Genomic DNA, 19,080 nt, shown 5'->3' on the forward strand with positions numbered 1-19,080 from the left:
GATGATCTGGTGCTTACCATCACTATTTCATAGCTGGCTTACATCAACAGATGAGAGAGAATCTCAGCCATGAATCTACCCTATAGCCTGTGTCGTTTACAGCTCTTGAAAATGCACAAATAAATGTATTGTTCGTGTACTGTGTGCTGCATATGAAACTGCAGTTATATGTTGTTCTTGCATTTACAAGAAAACCAATAAATTTATATATTTTTTAAAAGTTCCCTATAGATGAAAGTTACAGTGTCTGGGCTTTTTAGGTAAGAAAAAAGTGAGAAAGGGAAGCATGACAGAGGTATAAAAAACAATAAAAATGCAGGATATAGAAATGGTAGTACTGTGTGCCAGTTGTGACAACTCATACATGATAGCTTATACATTATATTCTTCCAAGACTGGGTCAATTGTCAATTGTAGCACAAAAGTTTATTTGCCCAAGTGTGCATAGTTCTAGCCATGTACTTTACAAAGAATGAGCAGGCAGGTCCCTGCCTCAAAAGATTTGCAATCTAGGAAGTGTATGGTTTAAACCAGCAACTGAAAGTAGAGTACAGTGGTGCCCCGCAAGACGAATGCCTTGCAAGACGGAAAACCCGCTAGACGAAAGGGTTTTCCGTTTTGGAGGTGCTTCGCAAAACGAATTTGCTATGGGCTTGCTTCGCAAGACGAAAATGTCTTGCGATTTCTGGGGGTTTTTTTCCACTCCCCACCCCCTTTTTCTAAGGCACTAAGCTGCTAATAGCCTTTTAGCAGCTAATCCGCTAATCCCTTAAGCCTTTAATAGCCGCTAATAGCCACTAAACCGCTAATGGGCTTGCTTCGCAAGACGAAAAAACCGCTAGACGAAGAGACTCACGGAACGGATTATTTTCGTCTTGCGAGGCACCACTGTATAAGGTATCAGGAGAGGAACTGTGATGACACCCTCCCTTTTCCCTTCGCTAATGCCTGAATCCATCCACCTATTGCCTATTGCCAAATTGGGTTAAAGTGAAACAGAAGAGGAAGCAAATTGACACAGCAACATGGAGGCTTGGTGCCCCAAATAAACCAAGCGGTTAGAGGCAACCTTTGTAGGGGCAGTTTTATCTGATCACAAGGTGTATGCTTCAATCTATATCCAATCCAAAGCCTGGGATCCATAAAAGGACAGCTTTGGACTGCCCTCTATGGTTTTGGTCCATCATTTTTCTGGAAGCACCTGACGTTCAGAACATAGACCAACCTATGAAGCCACACGATCCAGAGAAGCCGTATTGATTATCTTGCTTTGTCAAGAGCCGATACAAGCATGCTGAAGAAAGGGGAAGCCACCAACTTTATAAACAAGTAAAGCAAACAAGGTGGCCACACAATTAAACTGCCAGCAGTTTCACTTTACTCAGGCAACAAATGCATTTGTCAAGATTCTGATTTAAAGAAGACCATTCATGTACAGCATCTGAACGTATTTCCAAAAGGCAAAGAGATTCAAGTTATGGCTATGTTTCTGGCATAGAAGCCCAAGTGTTTCACACAGCAACAAGGCTAAGATGCTCACTGAATCTGATGGGAGAATGATCAGGGACGATCAGAGACCTGCTGCTCTTCTAAAAACCCAGAATTAGAACTAGAGCAGTTCTAAACGGATGTTTTCTTCCTGTATGCAACCATGTGAATAAATGCAAGAGAGATCCAGCAGCAGCCCCAGATTCAGCTTCCCTTGGTTACATTTGTCAAAACTAGATTAATTACTGCTTAATTCCTCAAATCCGTCTGTTTTGACTCTAGCACCCAGCAAATGTGGTGTCATCTATTTTCCTTAAAAGCCTTGGACATGGATGATGTTTCTTGTACAGAATGTATATTGAAGACAATTGACTTTATATTAAAACAAAGTAAACTAGGCAGTAGACACAGAGCACTCAGTATAAATGTACTGTTACTGCCATTCCAGGAACAAAGTGTGAGAATACTAGTAATAAATATGGATGGACGAGCTCATAGATTGAAACCGAACACAAGATCTGATGGATGGTTTTAATTACTTTTACTCATCAGTTAACAAGAGAAAATTATTGCCACCGATACATTTTATTTGGTTGCCTAAAGTAAAACAAGGCACACATTTGTCACGGACAGACACATGCGGTAACATGGGTTAGTCAGTGAATCCCAATTTAAGAGTTACTTTTAAATTTCATTTATTTTTCCTCATATACTCCAGGGGAAAATGGAAAGACGTATAGACATGAGTTCTGCCATCTATACTTCAACACACTGTGATGGGAAGTTGGAGATTGTGGTTCACTATTTGCAAACTGGGTCAAATTAAAGGATAAATCTATATCCTTTACATGCATGTTAGCGAACACTGTTGGACAGTTGAGGTTGTTGCCCAAGATCTGCATAACGTCCCCATGTCACACTTGAGTAGAATGAGCTCTCCATTTCTCAGTTATCCCCCAGTTACTGGGTGGTCTAAATGGGTCACACTAGTATGTGACCAGGAGACAGGATAAGGCAAACACAAACGGTGTGTCCCCATGCTGGCTTGTGGCTCTATATTATTTTAGTATGACAGTAGCCAATACAAGGGTCCACCAAATATGACCATTTGGTACAAAAGGTTCAAATGTGAAGATTTTCTTTTCATGCTTGAAAGCAGCCATCACATGTGATCAGTACTTCTCAAAAAAGAATGTTTTGCATGCTTTGTGTTGGCTTGAAGGACTGGTGTGACGTTTTTCAGTGGAGAAACTCTAGGTTTCTATCAAAATACTTTCATTCCTAGAAGAAACCAAATGACATGCAGTGCGATGGCAACTCATATGAGGGCCACGTTCCAGAGGCGGCGCGCATACGCAAAACCATGCATAGCCCAAAACTGCCTGCTAAAAGCAGGGGAAGCCCCATGCAAAGGACCCCCCTATGTTGCAAGACAAGTGGGAAGAGGTGGAGCCAGAAAGAGGAAGGGTCTCTCTGCTGTGGAAAGGAGGAGGAAGGCAGACAGGGTGACAAGCTGAGGCTCCATTCCATATTCATTCCAACTTTTTCTTTGCCTGCCTCTGTCAGGCTCTTTCCACTTTCTTCTTCCTTAGCTGCTTCCAGAGGCGTAGCTAGCCGCTTGGGTGCCCAGTGCAGCCCACGCGTCCTGCAGCGGGGTGAGGGGTGAGCCAAGACAGGGCACACTGCTTGGAGCATCTCCGCAGCCTCCCCCTCAGCTGTAGGGTGGCTGAGGCGGCGGGCAGACTGCCTGCGAGCTCCGCGCTGTGAGCTCCACACTCCACCCCCTCAGAAGAGATGTTTGGCTCAGGCATGCTGCAGGCCCCACAGTGTGGTGCCCAGTGCCCCCCCCCCGCCTCACCTAGCTACCAGTGGCATAGGAAGGGTTGGGTGGTGGGTGCGGGAGTTATTTCTTTTCCAAAATAGTATCATAAGCCCCATTTTTTTAAAAAACAACGAAACATATTTTTGCCATTTTGTCACCCCCCCCTCAGTGATGACACCCGGGGTGCTCCGCACCCCCCCTTCCTACACCACTGGCTGCTTCCCCACTCATTTTGGAGCCTCCTCTTCTGCCAATGGGAAAGCCATTGCAAGCACCTAGCACTGAATTTGCACCAATAAAATGTGTGTGTTGCGATTGCACCATATTCCCAAACGCACATTACTTCTACAGTGGTACCTTGGGTTACATACGGTTCAGGTTACAGACTCCGCTAACCCAGAAATCGTACCTCGGGTTAAGAACTTTGCTTCAGGATGAAAACAGAAATCACACAGGAGCAGCGGTGGCATGAGGCCCCATTAGCTAAAGTGGTGCTTCAGGTTAAGAACAGTTTCAGGTTAAGAACGGACCTCCGGAACGAATTAAGTACGTAACCAGAGGTACCACTGTAATGAAAGTGAGCATTATTTTTTTGAGCTCTGAAAATTGACACGTGGGTAAGAACGTTAGAGCCAGCGCCAGTTTTATACCGAACAAATAGCCATGCTTAACATGTACTAAACAGAAATGTTTTGTACCACCGTGTCCCCAATCCACCTAAAGTTCGAGAGGTTTAAGATTGTGGTTAATACGCAAAACTACAGCTACCAAGCTTCCTGATATGGAAGGTGAAGGATCCTATTCATGTAACCACATGGTAACCGACTATTTCAGCTCTGTTTTTATTTTTGTTTAGATTTCTGAAGCACCCACCCAACACTCCAATTGGTTTCATAACCATTATTAGAAAACCCACACTAATTAGATTACAGTTGTTGGGAGAGTCTCTAGAGCCCTTAACGCAAGGTCAAAAGCGCTCTGCACAGAGAACATTGTTTACTAGAAGGCCCGAGCACAATGTTGCATGAGTCCTGTTTTCTAGAACAGCAGTGATCAATAATAGCAGAACAACATTCAATCTAAGACTGTACAGGGAACATGGACTAAACCTTCTCCTCTACAAATATATATGCAGACTAATAGCCTAGTGGCTATTATATGTAAAACAGCATGCATCTAAAATGTTTATGTGTTGCATGAGTGGTCACAAATTTACTCATGGGGGAGTATTCTTTCAAGAACAACGCTCAATAACACTTTACATCACCTCATCGTCATACAATCCATCTACCATTTACACTGAAAAAATCAGTATAATTCATAAAGTATGTCAAGCACCAGCGAAACAGGAGAACTGCGAGAATTTGACAAGAGGAAGAAACTTGTTGAAATGCACGCGATTCTTGTGGTTTCCCACCCCACCCCCACCAGCTTTTCCAGCATAACAATTGAGCTCATCTTTATTGAATGATTTACTCAATAACATAAAATTTCCTGGCTAAGTTGCCCTCCTACCACAAAATCTCCACTTTAAACCAGAAAATGATTACAGAGTCAAGAGGTGAAGTACTAATATGTGTCTGTTTGTATATGGGTATAGAAATTATTATTATTAATTAAATTTGTACACCACCTTATACCCATAGATCTCAGGGTGGTTCGCAGCGTGAAATCACAAGAGAAAGGGTTTTTATCCTAGCCTATGTGCCAACCTAGACTCTAAAAATCAACTTGCGTGTCGAGGTCCCCAAGGCCACCCCAATAACTCACACATCACACATAATTTTTTGTTTAAGATTTTTGGCATAATTTTGGCCACAACTATTGAAATACAAATTTGTGAGTGGTTGCTTAGGCATTGGTTGCGACTATCTGACCCCACCATGGGGGACAGACTGACATTCCGCACGATGCGAAAGTCAGAATAGGGGAATACACTTGGGGGTTACGCGGAGCAGGGAACCTGCCCTCACCCCAAATGCAACCAGGAGCTCATTGCTATGGCCCGAGCCCCCTTGACAGAGTGACCAAGCAATAGTTAGCCCCCAATTCCTTTAACGGAATCTCTTGCCAGGCCCCTGCCCCAAGAGCAGACGACCCCATGACAGGCATAGCAAGATCAAAGCGAACAACCCTAATTCTAGGGAGGGGGGGACGGGCAATCCGATGCACGGTTGAAAAGAGGAAGCCCTAGCCTCGTGCAAGGAGTTTTAGCATTTCTGGCTGTCAATCAACAAATGGCAACATTAACTTCTTCCCAACAACAAGGGAAGCCCCAATCGCATCAGTGGCCAACGAACTATTAGCCTGCCCCCAACTTTGGAGTGTCCTGGCAGCCCCCACCGCAACACGTGCTCTCCATGAAGGAGAACACGCTTTCTCATATATTACTTATCTACACAGACAGTCAGTTGCTACCAATTCAGATGCCAAGCAACCCTAGAAATCGTGGTGAAACTGCAATTCAATGTGCAGGAGCAGTTTTAAGAAGGCAAATTCTACACTAGGGATAAATTGGGGTTGAAAATATTACTGCTAATGACCTACTGCTCTTAAAAAAACAAACCTTGGACTATTGTAAAATTCTGGTCACTTAACTCAAAAAGGATACTGCAGAGCTAGAAAAGGAAACAAAATGATCAAGGGTCTGGAACACCTTCCATACTAAAATTTGGGGGGCTTTTCAGCTTAGAAAAGGTAGTGGAAGTGGGACACGACAAAGGTTTTAAAAATTATGAATAGCATGGAAATTTATGGAAGTAAAAAGACAGAAATGTCTCTGTTAGAACTCATTGTAATATTCTGAAATGTTTTGGTAGTAGCGTTAGGACACACAAAATGAGGTTATAAGGAGTTATGTATAAATAATTTTTTTAATTCTAGGGTTTTTTCTTTTTATGGTGAGATTAAGCCAAAATAAATTAAGATACTTAAAGGACAGAATATAGTGAAAGATGGAAAGGATTTGCTGAGATAATTAATAATTAGAATACAAAAGAGGGAGGTGTGAGGAGGTCGAGGAAATAAGTTAACGAAGATAAGAATATGGAATCATTGGATTTGTTTGCAAATTTATTCTTTTGTTTTTGTTTTTTGATTTTGGTGTATTGTATTCTTTTTTTATTCTCTTTTTATTGATTTGTATTGTTAATTCTGTTTTTTCGCTTTTCTTGTTTTTATTTCTTCTTTTTCTCTTGTAACTTTAAATTTCCAATAATTTTTTTTTTTTTTTAAAAAAAGGACACACAAAATGAGGTACTACTTCACCAAGAATATACTTTATGCAATTTACCCCTGTAAGATGTGGTGGTGTCCTTATCTTAGATTTCTTTGAAAAGGGCGCTTTAAAAGAGGATTAGACAAAACCATAAAGGAAAATCATTGGCTATTGGGAAAGATGGCTACCTGGAGCCTCCCAGTACAGGGGGCAGCTTGCCATGAATTCCAGTTGTTGGGGATGACTGCTGTTCTCATGCTCTGCCTCTTGGATTATTTTTATGTTCATATACAGTGGTACCTCGGTTTACGAACTTAATCCATTCCGGAAGTCCGTTCTTAAACCAAAACCGTTCTTAAACCAAGGCACGCTTTCCCTAATGAGGCCTCCCGCCGCCGGTGACCTTCCACCGTTCGGATTCCATTCTTAGACCAAGCTAAAGTTCTCAAACCAAGACACTATTTCTGATTTTGTGGAGTTTGTAATCCAAATCATTCTTGACCGTTAAACCGAGATACCAATAGGTAGTGACATACCTATTTACAGCCATACCTCGGGTTACAGATGCTTCAGGTTGCGCGATTTCTGGTTGCGCACCGCACTGAACCCAGAAGTACTGGAACGGGTTACTTCCGGGTTCTGGCACTTGCGCAGAAGCACTAAATCACGCTTTGCACATGTGCAGAAGCGCCGAAACACAACCCGCACATGCGCAGACGCGGCGCTGCAGGTTGCGAACTTGCTTCCCGCACGGATCCTGTTCGCAACCCGAGCGTCTACTACACTACCATAGTTCAATGTCATGGCTCCACCAGGGGTCAGCAAACTTTCAGCAGGGAGCCGGTCCACTGTCCCTCAGACCTTGTGGGGGGCCAGACTATATTTTGAAAAAATAATAACGAATTCCTATGGGCCCACAAATAACCCAGAGATGCATTTTAAATAAAAGGACACATTCTACTCATGTAAAAACACGCTGATTCCCCGACCATCCGCAGGCAGGATTTAGAAGGCGATTGGGCCAGATCCGGCCCCCGGGCCTTAGGTTGCCTACCCATGGCCTACACTGACCAAATACAAAACCCTCACTCAATGGGCAACTGTATTTGAAAGATGACTAGCTGTGACCAGAGGCAGATTTAGGGGAACGTGACAGGTTCAACTGCACAGGGTGCTGAGCCGAGAGAGTGCCTCAAGGGGGCACCACAACAAAGATGGAACAAGGGGAGTCAAGAGATGCGAGGAGGGGCACTGAATTTTGGCTTCGCACAAAATGCTGCTGAAATTTTAAAGCCCAAAGTCCACCACTGCTGTGACTAGCTCCATTTTAGCCAGAGATGAAACAAAATTTGTGGGGAGGTTTCCGATTACCTTTCATGAACAAGCTGGTTAAGAGACCATAACCAAAAATGATCTCCCATCACCCATCTAATGCTGGAGAGATTTATCATAATACAAATGATGATCTCTGTAAACAGTAACAAGAATATTATGAATATAATATAATGAATTTAGTTTCTAGTCCATATAACCACATATCCCGTTATATCCAACAATTAAAACAAAGTGATATCTGTTAAATTAAAAGCGATAAAGGGAAAAGGTATGAGATTATGGACATTTCTTAATTGTTTTAAGCCATAGAACTACCCCTGTCAAATGTAGAAATCTAGACAAAATACTTCCAGCAAAAAAGAAAAATCTCCTGGCAAATACAGTGAAATACATGCTGATGAGGATCAGAAAGAAAATGAAGGGAACAGCAAATTCATAAGACAATTCGTTTCCCCGTCTTTGAACTATCAGGTGGATAAATCACAAGAGACACAGACTAGGTAGAGGAAGACTGAAATTAGTTATTGTATTATCTCAAGTATTTTGCTTGCTGATATAAATATGAGGTACGAGTATAATCAAAACACCTTCATAGATAACATTTGAGGCAAAACTGCCAGGTGAAGTCAAGGGCCACAGGTGGAAAACTAAACAAGCACAAATATTATAACAAGGCAATGTAAAAGTTCTCTCTACCTTCAGTATATATTCAAGGATCTTATGCAATAAACAACAGAATTTACATCTTTTAGTTAGTTTAAATAAATTTCTTAATTTAATTAGACTTTTAGATTGTCCTTCATCCCAAAGCACAATACAAAAACCCAACCTACATCGGAATTAAAATTTATTGCCGCAACTTACAGTACAGCAAACGAAAACATCACCAGAGATTCAGAAGCGGCAGAAACACAACCGACAAACTCACTCCCCAAATGCTTGGGCAAAAGATGTATTTTGAGCGAAAGCTGGAAACTTCTGAATATAGAGGACAACTGCACCTTCATGAGAAGGAAGTCCCACAAGTGGAGTGCCATCATGGAAAAGGCCCTATCCGGTGTTAGTGAATGTGTGTGTGTTTTGTGTGTGTGATTTAATTGTGGTGAGAATTATTTAGGTTATCCCCTCAAACATTAGAAATGTATGTACATTGTTACAGTGGTGCCCCGCAAGATGAATGCCTCGGAAGACAAAAAACTCGCAAGACGAAAGAGTTTTCCGTTTTCTGAGTTGCTTCGCAAGACGGATTTCCCTATGGGCTTGCTTCGCAAGACGAAACGTCTTGCGCCTTTTTTTTTAAACCGCCAATGCATTCCTATGGGAAATCGTCAATACACATTGGTGCTTCGCAAGACGAAAAAACTCGTAGAACGAAAAAACTCGCAGAACAAATTAATTTCGTCTTGCGGGGCACCACTGTACTAAGTTATCTCCATTGGTGTTAATAGATATGCATTGTTGCTGAGCCAGTCCCCACTGAAATATGTTAATTGTGTTTATGTTGATAGTGTATGTACAATGAATAACACCCCCACTTTCAAGATCTCTGCAAGTGTAACTTACTGGGTAAACCTGCCAAGATGCACTATTGCCAATGTCTCAAGATCTTAATTCACAAGACTCCTAGGAGGCTTCCTATTTATAAGGGGAAAGGACTCATCCTTGCAATCATACTAGGCTTTGGAGGTTCTCAGAAGCAGCAAGAGGTCTTGCTGCTTCCACCAAGTGCTCCGGTGGCCAAGTACAACAACATACTGGCAAAAGCTTTGACAGTAAGCCAAAATCTGGGATGGCCACTTATCCTACTCCATTTGTGCCATATGTCCCAATCGTAGCTGGGGGTGGGACAAGAGATGCGGCAGTGACATGTTTTGGCTGACTATTAGTTTTCCAACTTCATGAAAAAATGGATGTTCAAGAAAACCTGGCCCCACCAATTTGATGGCCATTTGAAAGACAACTACCACTGTAGTATGTAAAGACATCTTCCATTATACAGTGGTACCTTGCAAGATGAATGCCTCGCAAGACGAAAAACTCGCAAGACGAAAGAGTTTTTTGTTTTTTGAGTTGCTTCGCAAGACGAATTTCCCTATGGGCTTGCTTTGCAAGACGATAACGTCTTGCGCCTTTTTCTTAAAACCGTCAATGCATTCCTATGGGAAACCGTCAATGCATTTCCTATGGGAAACCATGCTTCGCAAGATGAAAAATTCACAAGACAAAAAAACTCGCAGAACGAATTAATTTCGTCTTGCGAGGCACCACTGTACATACATTGTAGTATGTATAGACATCTTCCATTAGCAACTCCTTTTCTCTTTACAGTGTATTTATTTTTAAAAATTTTAAAACTAGCCTCCTTACAAATGTGCTGTCTATTGTGCATTTTTTGGTTTTTCCAGCAGTTTACAGCTGTGATGCAAAGAAAGCATTCCTGTGCCTCTGCAGTTCTTCCAGTTGCAGTAGCTACACCTAAGGAACCAAGCCAACCATTAACAGATAACAGGTCCCTGGGTTTTTTTTAATGCCTGCAATGAATTGCAACCCACATCTACATACCCACTAACAGAACATAATTTTAGACTAATCTATTCTTAAACCTAATAAAAGGCATTTTCCAGGTGTGTCTTATCCACATTCTAGATTTAATAGCACATCCTGACTCATTCAAGATGGTCCAAAAAGAACATCCTGACTCTCTGATTTAATTGCTCATCATATAGCTACCACTACTCAAGTTCCTACTCATAATTGAGCAAAGATTAAATATTAAGTTAAATGAACATGAAGCTGTAAGACAGATAAGAAAGATGTACGAAAGAAATAGAGTTTAACAGAATCATGCATAAGAACAATATTCAGTGTCCTGCACTGAAAGAGAAGTAATATTCACAGCTTTCACATTCAATACATTTCTCGGTGAAATCTACCAAACTGCAATATGCCAGAACTGGAAACCACAGTTGACAGACTATATAAAATCAAAACTCAATGAAATTCATTTTTCCTACTAATATCCTAAATACCCCAAGTGATTCCATGCCAAACTCTACTTTTTCAGTTCCTACTTCCCATAAATATACAATATTGGCTAAGATTTAGTGCCATTAACTGAAGAGAATGGATTTGCACCAGAGGGGTAGATGTAAAGCAGACCCTAGAGGAACAGCATGTGCAAACAACATATTCGTCTAAATATTATATATGCAATATGATATATACCTGCTTTCCCCTACTTGTGTGGTCTGATGTAGCACATCCACTATTCTGCACCACACACACACACACTGTGCAAAATGGGGACACTAAAACTATTATTCTTTAATATATCCAAGGCATCACTTTAAAAAATAGCCCTTTAAACAGATGCTTCCTCTAAAAAGAGAAAAAGAAAATTCACTCCCATATGCATGAAGCACAGTTTAAGCCGAACATCACTGACCAATCAAAATTAGTGAGTGCACTGCATCTCTCTGCAGTGAAGAGAAGCGACAAGGTAGGCTGTCATTCTGCTCAGGCTGCCCGGAACAAGCTTTCCTAGGCAGCCCAAGCTGCTCCTCTTCCCAACGGCGGAGCCTGCGCTGCCTCTGGAGACAAGAAGCCTTCAGTATGTTAAATTACTTTCATTATGCATTTTCAGATGCTTATTGATTCTACGGTGGGAAGCGGGAGACTGCAGCAGGCTCTGAAAGCAGCACTGCATGCTGTGTGCATGTGAACAAACAGCGCGGAAACAATGGCACAGCACAAGCGCAAATTTTCATTAAGGTCCTTTTTCGGAGAGATGCTTTTCACCCTCTTCCCCCTGTACTCTGCTAACAAGTGAAAAACAGCAACAACCCAAAAACAAACAAACTATGAATCCCTCCAAACTGGAACTGTTCCACCAGCTTCGGGAATTTATCGCATCCTCAATAGAGGTAAGGCACATTCCTTTTTACAATACAGAGCCTCAGCAGTAGCTAAGAAACAACGTTTGTGAAGGGGGGAGAGAGATGACAGGTTCAGCTTAAAATTCTGATTTGGCTTCCTGCTTTTATTTCTGAGGACACACAGCATTCAAATATGCCTTCTTCCATTTAAAAGGATGAAATCCTTAAACAGTGTTTTGCCTGTAAATTCATGCGATCTGGAAGATTACAATGTCTGTACCTTTTAAGGGATGGCACAGCTTAGGTTTCGGCTGCTAAATAGTTCTTAATGCAGTTAAAATGCTTTCTTCTGTCAAGGCCATTAATATATATATATATTAGGCGGCCACATATGTCACTAACAAATTCAAATATCCCATAAAGGATCATAAATGCTTTTTTTGTGGGGGATGGGTTATATGACTAATCCCAGGTTGCCTATGGGGAAATTGTGTGTGTGTGTGTTTCTGTTAAATGCTTTGCTACTGAAGGTATGTCTGAAGAAGTGTAATGCAAATACGCTTACACAAAGTAAGGAAATCAAAATGCTACTTATAATTCCTACAAAGCAGTGGAGACTTTTACATGGTCAAATGAAGCCAATACATTAGCATGTAAACTAGTCTATTGTTAAAGCTGCATTCCACAGTACTTATGAATTATTGTTTTTTTAATTGTAGAAACATTCCTCCCCTAACTACTACTGTATCCTTGGCTTTAATGTAATCTTAAAATATATCCAGTCTAAATGGATCCAAATGGAAAGGTATTTCAGGATGGGAAAGAACAGAAGAGAGCTACCATATTCGGAAGTACTTAAATAATTTTGTTAATGTTACATACTCCTACAGAAAACAATTTCACACTGTCTGACAGAAGCCATCTTTCATAGTGTGCAATCAGATGATACTAGAAGCATGTAGTCAGTCATAATTGTATTTAAATTATTATAGAATCTCTGCTTTTATCATCTTTCATCTTCCTTTTCAAGGGAGCATATAATCTGATTCGGTTTTATTACCGGCAACAAGAAAAACACAGTCGCCCGCAGATCTTCACAACAGCTATCGGGATTTGCTTATGTTTTTAAACCCAAGGATTTACAAGAAAGTTATGGGTCTACATTCCCCCTCGAATGGCGTGTGATGCATATATGGACACGGAGGACTAACAAAGGCACCTGCTCAAATACTCAAGGAGAGGAGATTAATTCAGTGGCTTATTGCTGAAGCAAAATGGTGAGCATCTCTTGCAAATGGATTTATAACATAAAACCAGAATTGTGGATGTGGCTGATGAATGAAGAAACAGTAACACAAATTTTCCCTGAAGGAATATCTATATAAATACCAGCATGCTAAAATTTGGCTCCAAGTATGTCATATACAACAATAAAACGCCATTTGTAGCACTTAGTACAGTGACTAAAGTTTAAGGGAACTATCCTAACCAGCTGATGTAGTTTATGACCCGAGTTATAGTAGCTGCAAATGAGCACACAGGAACTGGATTAATGCAACACACGGCAATTTTTGTGGCAAACCCAGGACTCCACACTAACGAACAAAAGTACCACACAAGCCATTGCACAACTCTAACAAAAGGGCGTTTTTGAAGTCCAGTGTTAATTTCTATTCTGCAGCTTACATTTTTAGAAATGAAATTAAAAAGTGGTGCCAAACAATGGAGAAGAGGCTAGAAATTATTAATCACTCACAAAAGAGTTGCTGTCCACCAGTGGCTTTTAAAAGGGAGATACAACTCATATACACCAGACTCTGGTCTGTAGGAACCTATAATTAAGCCTTTTTGTTCAATTGTGCTTTTTTTTTCATCTGCTGCTGATGTGCTGAAAACAAAAAGAAAAACTAAAATATTCTGCAAGGCTGGAAACCGATCGCAGCCATCTTTCTGTTGCCAGGTGAAAACGCATGTCAAAATCTGTCAGTGACACCATGTATGAATTTATGAGAAGCTGCTATAGTGAGCTGAAAGGCCCCTGAGGCAACAGAAAACAGGTAGGTCAGATTTTGCATGCACCCAACCTCTGTTTTAACATTTGCAGAAGAAAAGAGCACAGCTCTGGGTATGCGTTTCATTTTAATTACCTTCCCATCTTGACATCTCTGCTTTTATTTAACTGAACATCTATCTAACTGACTGGTGCGACAAAGACCTAATGTTTAATCTGTCTGTCTAAAAGTTGGCACATGGGGAATTTTTCCATTTTTGCAAGATTTCAGTTTGCATGTTCCTGCAGCTTAGCCTAGTAAAACAGGCTAGGTTATACAGTGTGCTTAACTACCTCTAATCTTTCTGAGTTTTTTGTTAACCACTGCAAAGGGTATATAATTTACAATACATTTAGAATAGCTGTAAACATGTCCCTATGGCCAAGATCTCATAAACAGAAGAAATTGCCATCTAAGTCATTCAAAACTTGCATCTGGTGATAGAGTAACAGCTAGTATTTTTTAAAGTGTTTTCTGCTTTATTTCCTAACCAAAACTCTTATAGTATAAAAATCATTGCCCTTCTTCAATAAATATGCCAGCTAATAATTAACCAAAACCCCAACCAATTATTGAAATTTCCGAGTGAAAGGATTAATAACTGTCGTTTTATTTCTAAAATGTTTATTCTACAAGGGTGTAAACACGGATATGAAACAACCAAGACAAATAGGTTTTTTGCCGAAATATCTTGCGCAGCAACTCTATGCAGGTTTACCTAGGAGTATGCCCCAGTGACCACAATGGGACTTACATTTGAGTAAATAGCACTGTCAGAAGGCCTAAGGCACAGAAAGTGGTTCACCTTTCAGAAGCAGTCAATTAGCAAGCATCTAAAAGTATTATTATTGAATATGTGACACTGGAATCATAAACTGCCCAGGGTGTGGTCATAGCAGAAGTCATATTGCCACAATTAATTATATTTCGGTAAACTGTAATTTTCAACATGGGGTGGAAGACGACAGTATTTTGTGCAGAAAACACACACAAATGCACCACCCACTTAAGCCTGCCTACGTAACCCCACCATGACAAAATATGTATTCTTGTCTAACAAGATGACAAAGATGTTGTGATTAAATTCTCCTGCTTCATGCAGCTCAACAACTCAACACTATGAAGCCCCTCTCTCTTGCTAGCAGCTTGAATTTCCTTGAATTTAACATGCTGGGCGCATAGAAAATATGTATCAATAGTTTATGAAATCAGTGCAAGAGACTGTACATACATTTGCAAATCTTTGCGCTTATGTACAAACATTCACTTATAACTGCACAATTTATATGCACCCACAACATTTTACACGTTGATACATCAAAGACAATCACTCAATACAAGACACTTCTAAGTACACCATTCCAATAACATGACTGTAATCTAAAGAAATGTTTCAGGGTGGAGTTATCATCCAGAGGAAGAAATGCCAAAATGCATGTTTCTTTGAAATATAGCCCACCTCCCTTTCCCCACAAAAGCTTCATATAAAATAATATGGCTTAGTTTCCAACAAGTACAAAGGTCAAAACTATGTATGCAGTTTGCATTGCAAATGTTACGGCCTTGTTTTAAAAAAAAAATCTTTTTTTTTACTGCCTTCAATTCCTGCAAGCTAAGTACAATTCCAAAGTCACCGTGTGTTAATTAAAAGCTAATAAAAACCAAAACCTGCTTTTCTGTAGACATGTAAATTATGACGAGCATCCAAAAACAGCTTTATATGTTCTCTCTCATCTTTCAGGGCAAACTTCCAACAAAAGAATGTGTTTCTCTTCCATTCTAGAAGTCAACATGCAGTCTGAATCCAACATTACAGTTCGAGATGCCATTGACGACATCGACACAAATATGTACCAACCACTGTCTTATCCATTAAGCTTTCAAGTTTCTCTTACTGGATTTCTGATGCTAGAAATTGTATTGGGACTTGGCAGCAACCTCACTGTCTTGGTACTTTACTGCATGAAATCCAACTTAATCAACTCGGTCAGTAACATTATTACAATGAACCTGCACGTCCTTGATGTAATAATTTGTGTGGGGTGTATCCCTCTAACTATAGTTATTCTTCTGCTTTCTCTGGAGAGCAACACAGCACTGATCTGCTGCTTCCACGAGGCTTGTGTCTCCTTCGCAAGTGTCTCCACCGCAATCAACGTCTTTGCTATCACTTTGGACCGATACGATATCTCTGTGAAGCCTGCAAATCGGATTTTGACCATGGGAAGGGCTGTGACGCTCATGACATCGATATGGATCGTCTCTTTCTTCGCCTTCTTAATTCCATTCATCGAAGTGAATTTCTTCAGTCTTCAAAGTGCCAATACTTGGGAAAATAAGACGCTCTTGTGCGTCAGCACAAATGAATACTACACAGAGCTGGGAATGTACTACCATCTTTTAGTGCAGATTCCGATATTTTTTTTCACCGTTATAGTAATGTTAATTACGTACAGCAAAATCCTCCAGGCACTCAATATCCGAATAGGCACAAGATTCTCCACGGCACAAAAGAAAAAAGCAAGGAAGAAAAAAACCATTTCTTTGTCCACACAACACGAAACTACTGAAGTATCCCATAGCAGCGGAGGGAGAAATGTCGTCTTTGGCGTGAGGACTTCCGTTTCTGTTATAATTGCCCTACGGAGGGCTGTAAAGAGGCATCGCGAAAGGCGGGAAAGACAGAAGAGAGTCTTCAGGATGTCACTGTTGATCATTTCAACTTTTCTTCTCTGCTGGACGCCAATTACGGTTTTAAACACTACCATTTTATGTTTGGGCCCAAGTGACCTTTTGGTAAAACTGAGGTTATGTTTTCTAGTCATGGCATACGGAACTACCATTTTCCACCCTCTACTATACGCATTCACCAGACAGAAATTTCAGAAAGTTCTGAAAAGCAAAATGAAAAAGCGCGTCGTTTCAATAGTGGAAGCTGACCCCATTCCAAATAATGCCGTTATACACAACTCGTGGATAGAGCCTAAGAGGAACAAGACAATTACTTTTGAAGACCATGAAGTAAGACAAAAATGCTTAGTACCTCAGGTTGTCACAGATTAGATTTCAGTATTCGCTGAATCATTTAATAGGAAATGTTAAGAAGAAGCTGAAGTAAATACTGCCAAATAAGGATCTTTTTTTTTAAAAAAAATGGACGATAGAATTGGGTAGACTGTAAATGTTTGACATGTGCTAAATAGATAAGGCCTGTATATTCTATTTCTTCATTAGTCAAGGTGTGTGTTGCATGGCAGTTTGTTAAGAGTAATACCATGGAAATATTTTGTCAATATGCTGTCCTCCAATATACATCTACGTAAATATTTTATATAAAAATAGCCTTAAAAGGTGTACACTTTTAAACATATATATATATATATTTGAGTTGCTGTAAATATATAAAGCTTTGTTTTTAAGCTTTCTGCCACCAAAAGAGTTTATTGGCTTGACATAACTTGCGTGACATTAAGGTTTTTAAATCTTTCCAGATGTCTCTCTTCTGATATATCAAACTATATTAATGAACACCAAACTTTTTTTATCAGAGCCAGAAATTATAATTATGTGTCCAATGCATCCCACACATGTTCATCACACACCACATCTCTGACCTAATCTAAGGAATTGTTAAATTTTAAGTTTCTTTAAAGCCGAAACAACCTGCCCTTACAACTAGTTTTCACAGCAAAAATAGACAACCTCTCTCATAATATAATGTTAATCTGTTACAGAAATGGTTATACGATAATGCACTTAATGGATGAAATAAGGAATGTTCTTCCCATGTTTACGAGCCACATAAACAAGCCTTAATTATGCTATTCTGATTTTAAAACAATATTTTCTTCCTTCCAGCACTTTCTACTAAGTGTAGCATTGCAATCAAAATGCCAAATCTCCAACAGTTACTTTCCACAAATGCATCACAGGGCAGCAACACAAGTGTTATTACGAGCCCATCCAGACATTAAATTTGCAGTACAGCATTACTTCATTTGATTTGTAGGATCCAGATATCTGCCCTCAAGGAAGGCAGGATATTGTGTTTTCCTACTACTCAAACTAGCACTGCACCTTGTCCAATAACTAACAGGGTAATTGCAATTTGGAAGGCTATCAGAATCATAGTTAGCTGCATGATTTCAACTCTCCCCCACTCAGCCTGAAAAGAAAGGAATTGCGTAGGAACCCCCACGGATCCTTTATCATTCTGTTCTTACTACCGCTAGTTAACTCTAACTCTTAAAGTACTGTGCAGAATAGACATTTGAAATGGTAAACTTGCAGGGATCCCTTAATCTGAAACCAGATGTGATATTGCTACATTTCTGCCAGTTACCTCACTGATCAACGCTGGGCGCATCCAGCTGTCATCGTCACTTAGGCCAGGGTTTTTCCCAAACTTGGGTCTCCAGCTGTTTTTGGACTACAACTCCCATCATCCCTAGCTAGCAGGACCAGTGGTCAGGGGTGAGGGGTACTGCAGTCCCAAAACAGCTAGAGACGTGACTTAGGAAAACCCTGGCTTAGACCAACTGCGAGGTGTAGAACCCGACACTGTACTTGGGGTACAGTAATTTGGATCCTTGTCCCTTCAGAGCTAATAAAGACCAACTTCTGATCAGGCTCAGCAATGCTTTTGGGAGAGAGGTGAACACAGCCCTCTTTTAAAAAGGGGTTTCTTATATTTCTTCCTCAAGATGATTGGGTGACCAATCTAGGATACCTGAAACTGAACAAGTGATGGTGTAAGAACTCCAAGCATTTCCAGATAAGACAGTTTTCTCTGCTTAACCAATTTGAAATATGACTTGGGCAGCCTTCATGTGGACATTGGAAGGAAAAAATCCAACCCACTGCCCATTTCATTCCAATGATCTTTGTGCACTGATTCTAGAGTGGACTTAGGATAATCTTGCAAGTGAATCAGCTACCTGGTGTTAGCTCTATTGCATCAGAAGTCCTGATGCAGACCCAAGTTGTCAACCAATCTGGCCTGACCTGGCACTGCTCTGATCTCACCAAGAGACTATAAAGCCTAGCACCAGCCAACGTGATGCTTTGTGAAATGGGGGGGGGTGAATTTCAATGAGCACCTTAAATTAAGCTCCCCCCCCCCTTTGTCACGGGTTTTCAAAGGACACCCAAAAGGTACAGATCAGTCAAGAGGTCTTAAAAGTCTTATGAAAGTCAGGGTAGTAGATGTGACATGTATTTTTCCATCTATAAGATTTTCGGGGCAACAACCAATCGCCAGTCCACCCTCAGCACTATCCGTGTATAAGACGC

General features: G+C 40.6%; 2 protein-coding genes across 9 annotated transcripts in view; one reads left to right on the forward strand and one right to left on the reverse strand.

Annotated features, from left to right (window-relative positions):
• The window catches only part of COG5 (component of oligomeric golgi complex 5), a 174,559-nt gene that overhangs the window by 123,460 nt on the left and 32,019 nt on the right, over positions 1-19,080 (reverse strand). The gene's annotated exons all lie outside the window — the stretch shown is intronic.
• On the forward strand, positions 11,153-17,213 carry GPR22 (G protein-coupled receptor 22). 4 transcript variants are annotated; one of them, XM_083399955.1, is made up of 4 exons: positions 11,154-11,785; positions 12,768-13,014; positions 13,640-13,794; positions 15,572-17,213. In XM_083399955.1, exon 4 carries the CDS (start codon positions 15,580-15,582, stop codon positions 16,849-16,851), a length of 1,272 nt encoding a protein of 423 aa, XP_083256081.1. In that variant the 5' UTR covers positions 11,154-11,785; positions 12,768-13,014; positions 13,640-13,794; positions 15,572-15,579; the 3' UTR covers positions 16,852-17,213. The 4 variants fall into 4 exon arrangements, with proteins under 4 accessions (XP_083256082.1, XP_083256081.1, XP_083256079.1 ...); XM_083399956.1 differs by lacking the exon at positions 13,640-13,794 and having other exon boundaries at positions 11,153-11,785; XM_083399953.1 differs by having other exon boundaries at positions 12,768-13,794.

This window comes from Podarcis tiliguerta (genome assembly GCF_965153285.1).
Source record: "Podarcis tiliguerta genome assembly, chromosome: 10".
Lineage (NCBI taxonomy): Eukaryota > Metazoa > Chordata > Lepidosauria > Squamata > Lacertidae > Podarcis > Podarcis tiliguerta.